The sequence below is a fragment of the Pseudophryne corroboree genome, chromosome 4, assembly GCF_028390025.1.
Source record: "Pseudophryne corroboree isolate aPseCor3 chromosome 4, aPseCor3.hap2, whole genome shotgun sequence".
NCBI lineage: Eukaryota > Metazoa > Chordata > Amphibia > Anura > Myobatrachidae > Pseudophryne > Pseudophryne corroboree.
In genome coordinates this window covers 193,724,780-193,739,595 of record NC_086447.1, presented here as the reverse complement: position 1 = coordinate 193,739,595, position 14,816 = coordinate 193,724,780, and the positions used below count along the sequence as shown (strand labels likewise).

Sequence of the window (14,816 nt, the reverse complement as noted above, 5' to 3'; positions counted from 1 at the left end):
ATATTATGCATTTGTGCTCATCTCTATCATTATTACTCTTGCTAGGCTGTATAAGCAGGAAGCTGCACCCTGCCTGATTTAAAAACGGCAAAATGTGCCCTGCCCTTTTAGCCGTGTCATGCTAAAACAGCCTGCCCGGTGTCTTCCCCACCTGCGGGTCGCAGGTGGGAAAAGTTGCGGTTGCGATCACCGCCAGGTGAACAGATGCTGTGCAAATGCACAAGGCCTATTCACAGTGAGGGGGAGGGAAAGGCTTGGGGGCATCCCAGCATGTCTGTAAGTGCTGGGCACGCCCCCAATGATTGATGATGACAGGACTGTGCTCCCCTTCTTGGCCACGGCCACTTTTTTCGATCACACAGATGCCCCACCGCACCACAGCGCCCTGTATTGCCTTAATGCTAGCGGGAATATTAAACATGAGTCGTACAGAACAGAACTGGGGTTTGGGTGGCAGCAATGTGAGTGCACGGCCCTGCCCTGTCTTGTAGAAGTGTCAGGGGCATGTATCAGTGTGATTATTATTATAAAATCAATTGGCAGCAGACACACAAACCCCCACTTTAGCCCAACGGATACAATGCCGGTCATTTGGGTTGTATAATATTTCCAGCAATTATTTGCTCGTTATGAATAAATATAATCCTAATACCTGTTAATTTGCACAATATGAACCCCCAAAAATGTTCAATTACAAATTTGCTGACCCTTAGCTTTTATTAGATAAATGTGCCCATATCTGGTATATACCGGACAAAGCTGGTACCGGAGCCCTTTAAACAGAAAAACGGCAAAAAATCTATGGAAGCCGCTCACTATTTATATAAATGTAGTGCAGGGAAGAGAAACACATTATAAATAAACAAGCTGTCAGTGCTATATCTGCTGTGCCCCGGTATCAGTAAGTGTTCCTCTGGGAGAATCAGCATGCGTGTTCCAATGATTTGTAGTGGTTATTATACAGCTGTATATGTCCTTACGTATGTAGCTATGGCTTTATAATATACATGGGGATTTATTGCAGCATTACGTCCTGCGTCTGCTGGTCTCTGGACAGTATGCTGAGGTAGAAAGGGGAAAATCCTGACGAGTGCATACTACTCCAGGTCTGATTAACGTCACTTTATATTGATCATTTGTAGCCGGTATGATGCTAATTCCAGGAACTCATAGTATGCTTCCCTTCTGAGAAAATAAGATTTTACTCACCGGTAAATCTATTTCTCGTAGTCCGTAGTGGATGCTGGGAACTCCGAAAGGACCATGGGGAATAACGGCTCCGCAGGAGACTGGGCACAACTAAAGAAAGCTTTTAGGTCACCTGGTGTGCACTGGCTCCTCCCACTATGACCCTCCTCCAAGCCTCAGTTAGGACACTGTGCCCGGACGAGCTGACATAATAAGGAAGGATTTTGAATCCCGGGTAAGACTCATACCAGCCACACCAATCACACCGTATAACTCGTGATACTATACCCAGTTTAACAGTATGAAAGCAACTGAGCCTCTCAACAGATGGCTCAACAATAACCCTTTAGTTAACAATAACTATGTACAAGTATTGCAGACAATCCGCACTTGGGATGGGCGCCCAGGATCCACTACGGACTACGAGAAATAGATTTACCGGTGAGTAAAATCTTATTTTCTCTGACGTCCTAGTGGATGCTGGGAACTCCGAAAGGACCATGGGGATTATACCAAAGCTCCCAAACGGGCGGGAGAGTGCGGATGACTCTGCAGCACCGAATGAGAGAACTCAAGGTCCTCCTCAGCCAGGGTATCAAATTTGTAGAATTTTGCAAACGTGTTTGCCCCTGACCAAGTAGCAGCTCGGCAAAGTTGTAAAGCCGAGACCCCTCGGGCAGCCGCCCAAGATGAGCCCACCTTCCTTGTGGAATGGGCTTTTACTGATTTAGGATGCGGCAGTCCAGCCGCAGAATGCGCCAGCTGAATTGTGCTACAAATCCAGCGAGCAATAGTCTGCTTAGAAGCAGGAGCACCCAGTTTGTTGGGTGCATACAGGATAAATAGCGAGTCAGTTTTCCTGACTCTAGCCGTCCTGGAAACATAAATTTTCAAGGCCCTGACTACGTCCAGTAACTTGGAATCCTCCAAGTCCCTAGTAGCCGCAGGCACCACAATAGGTTGGTTCAAGTGAAAAGCTGATACCACCTTAGGGAGAAACTGGGGACGAGTCCTCAATTCTGCCCTATCCATATGGAAAATCAGATAAGGGCTTTTACATGACAAAGCTGCCAATTCTGACACACGCCTGGCTGAAGCCAAGGCCAATAACATGACCACTTTCCACGTGAGATATTTTAGATCCACGGTTTTAAGTGGCTCAAACCAATGTGATTTTAAGAAACTCAACACCACGTTGAGATCCCAAGGTGCCACTGGAGGCACAAACGGGGGCTGAATATGCAGCACTCCTTTCACAAACGTCTGAACTTCAGGTAGTGAAGCTAGTTCTTTCTGGAAGAAAATCGACAGAGCCGAGATCTGTACCTTAATGGAGCCTAATTTCAGGCCCATAGTCACTCCTGCTTGTAGGAAATGCAGAAATCGACCTAGTTGAAATTCCTCTGTTGGGGCCTTTTTGGCCTCACACCAAGCAACATATTTCCGCCATATGCGGTGATAATGCTTTGCAGTTACATCTTTCCTGGCTTTAATCAGCGTAGGAATGACTTCCTCCGGAATGCCCTTTTCCTTCAGGATCCGGCGTTCAACCGCCATGCCGTCAAACGCAGCCGCGGTAAGTCTTGGAACAGACAGGGCCCCTGCTGCAGCAGGTCCTGTCTGAGCGGCAGAGGCCATGGGTCCTCTGAGATCATCTCTTGAAGTTCCGGGTACCACGCTCGTCTTGGCCAATCCGGAACCACGAGTATTGTTCTTACTCCTCGTTTTCTTATTATTCTCAGTACCCTTGGTATGAGAGGCAGAGGAGGGAACACATAAACCGACTGGTACACCCACGGTGTCACTAGAGCGTCCACAGCTATCGCCTGAGGGTCCCTTGACCTGGCGCAATATCTCTCTAGTTTTTTGTTTAGGCGGGACGCCATCATGTCCACCTGTGGCCGTTCCCATCGATTTACAATCAGCGTGAAGACTTCTGGATGAAGTCCCCACTCTCCCGGGTGGAGGTCGTGCCTGCTGAGAAAGTCTGCTTCCCAGTTGTCCACTCCCGGAATGAACACTGCTGACAGTGCTAGTACGTGATTTTCCGCCCATCGGAGAATCCTTGTGGCTTCTGCCATTGCCATCCTGCTTCTTGTGCCGCCCTGTCGATTTACATGGGCGACTGCCAGGATGTTGTCTGACTGGATCAGTACCGGCTGGTGTAGAAGCAGGGATTTTGCCTGACTTAGGGCATTGTAAATGGCCCTTAGTTCCAGAATATTTATGTGTAGGGAAGTCTCCTGACTCGACCATAGTCCTTGGAAGTTTCTTCCCTGTGTGACTGCCCCCCAGCCTCGAAGGCTGGCATCCGTGGTCACCAGGACCCAGTCCTGTATGCCGAATCTGCGGCCCTCTAGAAGATGAGCACTCTGCAGCCACCACAGCAGAGACACCCTGGTTCTTGGAGACAGGGTTATTAGGCGATGCATCTGAAGATGCGATCCGGAACATTGGTCCAACAGGTCCCACTGAAAGATTCTGGCATGGAACCTGCCGAAAGGAATTGCTTCGTAAGAAGCCACCATCTTTCCCAGGACCCGCGTGCAGTGATGCACCGATACCTGTTTTGGTTTCAGGAGGTCTCTGACTAGAGATGACAGCTCCTTGGCTTTCTCCTCCGGGAGAAACACTTTTTTCTGGACTGTATCCAGAATCATACCCAGGAACAGTAGACGTGTCGTCGGAACCAGCTGTGATTTTGGAATATTCAGAATCCAACCGTGCTGGTGTAGCACCTCCTGAGATAGTGCTACTCCCACCAACAACTGCTCCTTGGACCTCGCCTTTATTAGGAGATCGTCCAAGTACGGGATAATTAAAACTCCCTTTTTTCGAAGGAGTATCATCATTTCCGCCATTACCTTGGTAAACACCCTCGGTGCCGTGGAGAGTCCAAACGGCAGCGTCTGGAATTGGTAATGGCAATCCTGTACCACAAATCTGAGGTACTCCTGGTGAGGATAGTAAATGGGGACATGCAGGTAAGCATCTTTGATGTCCAGGGATACCATGTAATCCCCCTCGTCCAGGCTTGCAATAACCGCCCTGAGCGATTCCATCTTGAACTTGAATTTTTTTATGTATGTGTTCAAGGATTTCAAATTTAAAATGGGTCTCACCGAACAGTCTGGTTTCGGTACCACAAACAGTGTGGAATAGTAACCCCGTCCTTGTTGAAGTAGGGGCACCTTGATTATCACCTGCTGGGAATACAGCTTGTGAATTGCCGCTAGCACAGCCTCCCTGTCTGAAGGAGTAATCGGCAAGGCAGATTTTAGGAACCGGTGGGGTGGAGACACCTCGAATTCCAGTTTGTACCCTTGAGATACTATTTGCAGGATCCAGGGATCCACCTGTGAGCGAGCCCACTGATCGCTGAAATTTTTGAGGCGGCCCCCCACCGTACCTGGCTCCGCCTGTGGAGCCCCACCGTCATGCGGCGGACTTGGAAGAAGCGGGGGAGGACTTTTGCTCCTGGGAACCTGCTGTTTGTTGCAGCCTTTTTCCCCTACCTCTGCCTCTGGACAGAAAGGACCCGCCTTTTCCACGCCTGTTTTTCTGAGTCCGAAAGGACTGTACCTGATAAAACGGCGCCTTTTTAGGCTGTGAGGGAACATGGGGTAAAAATGCTGACTTCCCAGCAGTTGCTGTGGAAACTAGGTCCGAGAGACCATCCCCAAATAATTCCTCACCCTTATAAGGCAAAACTTCCATGTGCCTTTTTGAATCTGCATCCCCTGTCCACTGGCGAGTCCATAAGCCTCTCCTAGCAGAAATGGACAATGCACTTATTTTAGATGCCAGCCGGCAGATCTCCCTCTGTGCATCTCTCATGTATAAGACTGAGTCTTTTATATGCTCTATGGTTAGCAGAATAGTGTCCCTGTCTAGGGTGTCAATATTTTCTGACAGGGAATCTGACCACGCAGCGGCAGCACTGCACATCCATGCTGACGCAATAGCTGGTCTAAGTATAATGCCTGAGTGTGTATATACAGACTTCAGGATCGCCTCCTGCTTTCTATCAGCAGGTTCCTTGAGGGCGGCCGTATCCAGAGACGGTAGTGCCACCTTTTTAGACAAACGTGTGAGCGCTTTATCCACCCTAGGGGGTGTCTCCCAACGTGACCTATCCTCTGGCGGGAAAGGGAACGCCATTAGTAACTTCTTAGAGATTACCAATCTTTTATCAGGGAAAGCCCACGCTTCTTCACACACTTCATTTAATTCTTCTGATGGGGGAAAAACTACGGGTAGTTTTTTCTCCCCAAACATAATACCCTTTTTAGTGGTACCTGGGTTTATATCAGAAATTTGTAACACCTCTTTCATTGCTTCAATCATGCAACGAATGGCCTTAATGGACATTAGACTAGACTCATCGTCGTCGACACTGGTGTCAGTATCCGTGTCGACATCCGGGTCTGCCATCTGAGGTAGCGGGCGTTTTAGAGCCCCCGATGGCCTTTGAGACGCCTGGACAGGCACGAGCTGAGAAGCCGGCTGTCCCGCATTTGGCATGTCGTCAAATTTTTTGTGTAAGGAGTCGACACGTGCACGCAATTCCTTCCATAAGTCCATCCACTCAGGTGTCTGCCCCGCAGGGGGTGACATCCCTTCTATAGGCATCTGCTCCGCCTCCACATCATTATCCTCATCAAACATGTCGACACAGCCGTACCGACACACCGCACACACACAGGGAATGCTCTAACAGAGGACAGGACCCACAAAAGCCCTTTGGGGAGACAGAGTGAGAGTATGCCAGCACACACCAGAGCGCTATATAATGCAGGGACTAACTGAATTATGTCCCCTATAGCTGCTGTTATATATACTGCGCCTAAATTTAGTGCCCCCCCTCTCTTTTTTACCCTTTTCTGTAGTGTAGACTGCAGGGGAGAGCAAGGGAGCTTCCTTCCAGCGGAGCGGTGAGGGAGAAATGGCGCCAGTGTGCTGAGGGAGATAGCTCCGCCCCTTTTTCGCGGACTTTTCTCCCGCTTTTTTATGGATTCTGGCAGGGGTAATTATCACATATATAGCCTCTGGGGCTATATATTGTGGTATTTTTGCCAGCCAAGGTGTTTTTATTGCTGCTCAGGGCGCCCCCCCCCCCCCCCTAGCGCCCTGCACCCTCAGTGACCGGAGTGTGAAGTGTGTATGAGGAGCAATGGCGCACAGCTGCAGTGCTGTGCGCTACCTTGGTGAAGACTGATGTCTTCTGCCGCCGATTTTCCGGACCTCTTCTTGCTTCTGGCTCTGTAAGGGGGACGGCGGCGCGGCTCCGGGACCGAACACCAAGGCCAGTTCCATGCGGTCGATCCCTCTGGAGCTAATGGTGTCCAGTAGCCTAAGAAGCCCAAGCTAGCTGCAAGCAGGTAGGTTCGCTTCTTCTCCCCTTAGTCCCTCGCTGCAGTGAGCCTGTTGCCAGCAGGTCTCACTGAAAATAAAAAACCTAATTATATACTTTCTTTTTAGAAGCTCAGGAGAGCCCCTAGTGTGCATCCAACCTCGGCCGGGCACAAAATCTAACTGAGGCTTGGAGGGGGGTCATAGTGGGAGGAGCCAGTGCACACCAGGTGACCTAAAAGCTTTCTTTAGTTGTGCCCAGTCTCCTGCGGAGCCGCTATTCCCCATGGTCCTTTCGGAGTTCCCAGCATCCACTAGGACGTCAGAGAAATAATATAACTATAAGCAGTATAATGAATGACATACATACAAGACAACTGCTTAGGGTGCATTTACAGATGTACCAATTCTGGAAATATTTTGTAAACAGATTTGGCATTTAATAAAAGCCAAAATATGCAAGCCAAGGTGTGCCATTCTAATTAGTTTGTGTGACTGTACAATTCGGGATGCGATCGGGATCCCGGCGGTCGAGAATGCCGGCGGTCATGTGACCAATGCCGGAATCCGAACATAGGGGGTGATTCAGAGCTGCTCGTAGATGTGCTAAATTTAGCACATCTACGATTAATTTCTCTGACATGTGCACCCACCAAGTAGCTCCCTGCCTGCACAGCCTAGCTGCGCTGGCAGGCGGTTGCCCACCACCTTCTGGGCTAGAGCGGCTGCGTGTGACGTAACGCAGCCACCTTCTGGGCCGCAGTGGCTGCATGTGACATCACGCAGCCGCCGCAGGCCCACTCGCGTAGCGGTCCGGACACACCTGCATTGTCAGGATCGCTCCCCACAAGCTGCGTTCCAATGCCATTGGCACGCCTCCTCCTGCCCCGCGACCGCCTCTGCCTGTCAATCAGGCAGAGGTGATCGCACCAGTGAAATGCACAGTTGTGTATGCGCACTCACCAAAGGGCATCAGGCTACAATCGCTGCCGCTGCAGTGATCGTCCATTCATTTTACAGCAAGCCTCCAACCACTTTATTTTGTGGGGAAGCGGGTCATCTTTTGCATTCCCATGGTATACAAAGTGTTCTCAATACACCATACGGCGCATGACCACTTGTGCGCTTGACCCGCGCTGAGCAGTGTAGCGTCTTTTTCACTTGAATGTGCGTTTTAATCACAATGTGATGCGACTACACCCTACATGAGACTCTACTGATTAATCTGATATGCAACACCTGAATATCTGTGTGCGAATGAGTCTGAATTTCTATCCGAAGCACAACGGAACCTGGCGTGTCAAAAAGCCGATGCCACTGCAGATTCAGTCACACAAAGATATACAAGTGTCGCATATCAAATCAATCAGTGCAGTCTTGTGAAGCAGTTTTGTCGCATCACATTGCGATTAAGGCCCACGCTCCAGAGGAAAATCTCACACAAAAAAACTTGGCGCAAGCTGAGTCGCACAGGACCAGGCTCGCAGAGAAGGGCTATTTGGTATCACTGCAGTAATAGTGTATGAGGACACATCTGTATGTAACACTCTGAGTGACAGGCAGCCGCGTCTAAATCGCGACATCTCATGGCTGCTTGCAACTCGCAGACTGTTACATACACCCGCAAGACTTCATTCACCAGACAATTGTTATATGCAGTACTGAAATACGTGTGTGTGTGTGTGTGTGTGTGTGTGTGTGTGTCCGTGTGTGTGTCCCATGCTAGCCCAGGATATAGCAGGTACCTTGTTTGTGATAACCTCCTTGTTCTCCTGCATATGGGTGATGGCCTCAGAGATCTTTGTGTGGACCGTTCCCACAATGTTCTCCACACCAGAAGCTCCATTAAACTTGCCAGCCACCAGCAGTAAGGACTCTGACGGAGGGACAGAGAAAGATAAACATTAGTTCTACGGAAAGTATGTACACGTAGAAGACGCACAATTTTCTGCTGAGTGCATTATTGTGCCCTGTTCCTCATTTCCCAGACTCTATGTGCAGACTTTCCATTCTCCACATCCTGTTCGGAGATGCACGTATATACAAACATGCTGAGAAGTCATGTTTACCGCAAGCAACAATTTCTGAGCCTTTCGGCTCAGATTCTGGAAAATACAGATAGTATGTTTTTGTAGTATTCTGATTCAGTGACATAACATGGTTTTCCATTCCTGAGCGCCAACAACCTGACATATCATCGTGTACTGTATGCAATGAATTGATCCGCAGCTGATGCAGCAATGCTCAGCTACACATTTGATCTGTGATGTGACTGGAGGTCAAAATGTCACACAATCAGCTTGTTGCGTTTACTTCCAACAGCTGCAGAAGACACGTGTCGGTGTCCCACACAGGACAGTGTGCCATTTGTAAATGTACTGTGCACGATTCTGACCTACAGTCACATGCGAGCTATTGTATGTTGTAACCGCTCACGTAGCCCTAGCCTAAGGACAAGAATAATAATGAGAGTGAAACTGTGAATCATGGCCTTTAATGTGCACTGCTCATGCAGCAAAGTGAAGCCAGGTATGACTACAGTAACCAGGGTGCATATAGTGCTGAATTCATGTTTTATGATATGTAATACGATATCTGCTGTGTTGCAAAGTAAAGCTGGTGCATAAACTGGCTGGGTCAGCCGAGAACCTGGCAGGTGATCATACAAACTCTCCGCACTCTACCAGAGCATTCAACACCTTTACAAACTTGTACACGTTCCACACTGCAGAATGCTCACTTATGTGTTTATACTGGTTCATCATAAAACATCGGTTACATTATATGATGTGCCTGATGTACGATTGGACGTAACAGACCGTGTTGGTCACTGCCCTTCTGTGCACTCCCTTGTAATATAAATGCTATATAGATGTGCATAACTATCTCTGCATAGATGTCACCTGATTACACTGTATGTCTCACACTGGTCTCAGGTACATGCACAGACACTGCGTATGAGACTGCCATTACAGAATGTACTTTTGGCGGTAAGTTTATAATGATGTCATTATTCACTTGTACCTTATGTACCATTCACACTACAATAGGAAATGTGGAACATTTTGGATTTGTGTGAAACAATTGAGACATTGATTTGTCTCAATTGTACTCCACTGGTAACAGGAGGGAAATGTTACCAGTGGAGTACCCCAGGGATCTGTACTTGGACCAGTGCTTTTTAATATTTTTATTGGTGACATTGCAAATGGCATTTAAGGGAAAATATGCATTTTTGCAGATGACACAAAGATATGCAACAGAGTAGACACACCAGGAGGAGTAAAACAAACAATTGAGTATCCATGTAAACTAGAGGAATGGTCAAGAGCATTACAATTACAGTTTAATGCCAAAAAATGCTAAATCATGAACTTGGGTCTTAAAAATCCAACGGCTAAATATAGTATTAATGGCACTATACTGGAAACTACTGAGGAGGAAAGGGATCTAGGAGTCACTATTTCAGGTGACTTAAAGGCAGGTAAGCAATGTAACAAAGCAATGAGGAAGGCTAGTCAGATACTTGGCTGCATTGGGAGAGCAATCACCAGCAGAAAGAAGTAACAATGCCACTGTATAGGTCATTTGTACAGCCTCAACTAGAATACTAAGTTCAATTCTTGAGGCCATATCTCCAAAAGGATATTAATACATTAGAGACTGTACAAAGAAGGGCAACTAAAATGGTGCATGGCCTACATCACAAAACATACACTAAAAGACTAAAGGATCTTAACATGTATAGTTGGAGCAGAGAAGTTAAAATAAGAATTTACTTACCGATAATTCTATTTCTCGTAGTCCGTAGTGGATGCTGGGAACTCCGTAAGGACCATGGGGGATAGCGGCTCCGCAGGAGACAGGGCACATCTAAAGAAAGCTTTAGGATCACCTGGTGTGCACTGGCTCCTCCCCCTATGACCCTCCTCCAAGCCTCAGTTAGGATACTGTGCCCGGACGAGCGTACACAATAAGGAAGGATTTTGAATCCCGGGTAAGACTCATACCAGCCACACCAATCACACTGTACAACTTGTGATCTGAACCCAGTTAACAGCATGATAATAGAGAAGCCTCTCGAAAAGATGGCTCACTACAACAATAACCCGAATTTTTGGGTAACAATAATTATGTACCAGTATTGCAGACAATCCGCACTTGGGATGGGCGCCCAGCATCCACTACGGACTACGAGAAATAGAATTATCGGTAAGTAAATTCTTATTTTCTCTGACGTCCTAGTGGATGCTGGGAACTCCGTAAGGACCATGGGGATTATACCAAAGCTCCCAAACGGGCGGGAGAGTGCGGATGACTCTGCAGCCCCCAATGAGAGAACTCCCGGTCCTCCTCAGCCAGGGTATCAAATTTGTAGAATTTTACAAACGTATTTGCTCCTGACCAAGTAACTGCTCGGCAAGTTGTAAAGCCGAGACCCCTCGGGCAGCTGCCCAAGATGAGCCCACCTTCCTTGTGGAGTGGGCATTTACAGATTTTTGGCTGTGGCAGGCCTGCCACAGAATGTGCAAGCTGAATTGTACTACAAATCCAACGAGCAATAGTCTGCTTAGAAGCAGGAGCACCCAGCTAGTTGGGTGCATAGAGGATAAACAGCGAGTCAGATTTCCTGACTCCAGCCGTCCTGGAAACATATATTTTCCGGGTCCTGACAACGTCTAGCAACTTGGAGTCCTCCAAGTCCCTAGTAGCCGCAGGCACCACAATAGGTTTGGTTCAGGTGAACGCTGAAACCACCTTAGGGAGAAACTGAGGACGAGTCCTCAATTCCGCCCTGTCCGAATGGAAAATCAGATAAGGGCTTTTACAGGATAAAGCCACCAATTCTGACACGCGCCTGGCCCAGGCCAGAGCCAACAGCATGACCACTTTTTCTGTGAGATATTTTAACTCCACAGATTTAAGTGTGTCAAACCAATGTGACTTTTGGAACCCAAAAACCACCTGGAGATCCCAAAAGTGCCACTAAAGGCACAAAAGGAGGCTGTATATGCAGTACCCCTTTAACAAATGTCTGAACTTCAGGGACTGAAGCTAGTTCTTTTTTGGAAGAAAATTGACAGAGCCGAAATTTGAACCTTAATGGACCCCAATTTCAGGCCCATAGATACTCCTGTTTGCAGGAAATGTAGGAATCGACCCAGTTGAATTTCCTCCGTCAAGCCTTACTGGCCTCGCACCACGCAACATATTTTCGCCAAATGCGGTGATAATGTTTTGCGGTTACATCCTTCCTGGCTTTGATCAGGATAGGGATGACTTCATCCGGAATGCCTTTTTCCTTCAGGATCCGGCGTTCAACCGCCATGCCGTCAACGCAGCCGCGGTAAGTCTTGGAACAGACAAGGTCCTTGCTGGAGCAGGTCCCTTCTTAGAGGTAGAGGCTACGGATCCTCCGTGAGCATCTCTTGAAGTTCCGGTTACCAATTCCTTCTTGGCCAATCCGGAGCCACTAATATAGTGCTTACTCCTCTCCATCTTATCAATCTCAGTACCTTGGGTATGAGAGGCAGAGGAGGGAACCCATACACTGATTGGTACACCCACGGTGTTACCAGAGCATCTACAGCTATTGCCTGAGGGTCCCTTGACGTGGCGCAATACCTGTCGAGTTTTTCCCAACGGTTTATAATCATGTGGAAGACTTCTGGGTGAAGTCCTTACTCTCCCGGGTGGAGGTCGTGCTGAGGAAAACTGCTTCCCAGTTGTCCACTCCCGGAATGAAAACTGCTGACAGTGCCCCGCGAAGAATCCTTGCAGCTTCTGCCATTGCCCTCCTGCTTCTTGTGGCACCCTGTCTGTTTACGTGGGTGACTGCCGTAATGTTGTCCGACTGGATCAACACCGGCTGACCTTGAAGCAGAGGTCTTGCTAAGCTTAGAGCATTGTAAATGGCCCTTAGCTTCAGGACATTTATGTGAAGTGATGTCTCCAGGCTTGACCATAAGCCCTGGATATTCCTTCCCTGTGTGACTGCTCCCCAGCCTCGCAGGCTGGCATCCGTGGCCACCAGGACCCAGTCCCGCATGCCGAATCTGCGGCCCTCTAGAAGATGAGCACTCTGCAACCACCACAGGAGGGATACCCTTGTCCCTGGTGACAGGGTTATCCGCTGAAGCATCTGAAGATGCGACCCGGACCATTTGTCCAGTAGGTTCCACTGGAAAGTCTTGCGTGGAATCTGCCGAATGGGATTGCTTCGTAGGAAGCCACCATTTTTACCCAGAACCCTTGTGCATTGATGCACTGAGACTTGGTTCGGTTTTAGGAGGTTCCTGACTAGCTCGGATAACTCCCTGGCTTTCTCCTCCGGGAGAAACACCTTCTTTCTGGACTGTGTCCAGGATCATCCCTAGGAACAGAAGACAAGTCGTCGGAACCAGCTGCGATTTTGGAATATTGAGAATCCAATCGTGCTGCCGCAACACTACCTGAGGTAGTGCTACACCGATCTCCAACTGTTCCCTGGATCTCACCCTTATCAGGGAATCGTCCAAGTAAAGGATAACTAAAATTCCCTTCCTTCGAAGGAATATCATCATTACGGTCATTACTTCAGTAAAGACCCGGGGTGCCGTGGACCATCCCTACGGCAGCGTCTGAACTGATAGTGACAGTTCTGTACCATAACCTGAGATACCCTTGGTGAGAAGGGTAAATTTTGACATGAAGGTAAGCATCCTTGATGTCCCGAGACATCATGTAGTCCCCTTCTTCCAGGTTTGCAATCACTGCTCTGAGCGACTCAATTTTGAATTTGAACCTCTGTATGTAAGTGTTCAAAGATTTTAGATTTTAAAATCGGTCTCACCGAGCCGTCTGGCTTCGGTACCACAATAGTACCACAATACCCCGTTCCCTGTTGCAGGAGGGGTACCTTAATTATCACCTGCTGGGAATACAGCTTGTGAATGGTTTCCAAAACTGCCTCCCTGTCAGCGGGAGACGTCGGTAAAACAGACTTTTGGAAACGGCGAGGGGAATACGTCTCGAATTCCAATTTGTACCCCTGAAATATTACCTGAAGGATCCAGGGGTCTACTTGCGAGTGAGCCCACTGCGCACTGAAATTCATTGAGAACGGGCCCCCACCGTGCCTGAACTTGTAAAGCCCTAGCGTCATACTGAGAGCTTGGCAGAGGCGGAAAAGGGTTTCTGTTCCTGGGAACTGGCTGATCTCTGCAGCCATTTTCCTCTCCCTCTGTCACGAGCAGAAAAGAGGAACCCTTTTGTCCGCTTGCTAACCAGGACTGCGCCTGATAATACGGCGTCTTATTTTGAGAGGCGACCTGGGGTACATCCCATTTTTTTTTTTTTTTTTTTTTTTTTAAGGCAATACTTCCAAATGCCGTTTGGAATCCGCATCACCTGACCACTTTACTGGTATAATTGGACAACGCACTTATACTTGATGCCAGTCGGCAAATATTCCGCTGTGCATCATGCATATATAGAAATGCATCTTTTAATTGCTCTATAGGCAATAATATACTGTCCTTATCTAGGATATAAAATTTCCAGTCAGGGAATCCGACCACGCCAACCCAGCACTGCACATCCAGGCTGAGGCGATTGCTGGTCGCAGTATAACACCAGTATGTGTGTAAATACATTTTAGGATACCCTCCTGCTTTCTATCAGCAGGATCCCTAAGGGCGGCCATCTCCAGAGAGGGTAGAGCCCTTGTTCTTACAAGCGTGTGAGCGCCTTATCCCCCCTAGGGGGTGTTTCCCAACGCACCCTAACCTCGGGCGGGAAAAGGTATACTGCCAATAAATTTTTTGAAATTATCAATTGTTATCGGGGGGAAACCCACGCATCATCACACACCTCATTTTATTTCTCAGATTCAGGAAAACTACAGGAAGTTTTTCCTCACCAAACATAATACCCCCTTTTTTTTTTTTTGGTGGTATTTATATTATCAGAAGAGTGTAAACTTTTTCCATTGCCTCAATCATGCAATGTGTGGCCCTATTGGAAATCACGGTTGTCTCTTCACCGTCGACACAGGAGTCAGTATCCGTGTCGGCGTCTGTATCTGAGGTAACGGGCGCTTTAGAGCCCCTGTATGAGACGTCTGGACATGCACAAGCTGAGTAGCCGGCTGTCTCATGTCAACCACTGTCTTTTATACAAAGCTGACACTGTCACGCAATTTCAACAGTACATCCACTCAGGTGTCGACCCCCCAGGGGGTGACAACACTATTACAGACACTCTACTCCGTCTCCTCATCATTTTTCTCCTCATAC

The 14,816-nt window shown here is 48.1% G+C and overlaps 1 protein-coding gene across 3 annotated transcripts in view; it reads right to left on the bottom strand.

The window, feature by feature from the left end:
* The window catches only part of GPC1 (glypican 1), a 312,763-nt gene that overhangs the window by 23,583 nt on the left and 274,364 nt on the right, over nucleotides 1-14,816 (bottom strand). For all 3 annotated transcript variants that reach the window (XM_063915676.1, XM_063915674.1, XM_063915673.1), the window contains one exon: nucleotides 8,286-8,416. In XM_063915676.1, the coding sequence (XP_063771746.1) occupies nucleotides 8,286-8,416 (131 nt within the window). The remainder of the gene's footprint in view (nucleotides 1-8,285; nucleotides 8,417-14,816) is intronic.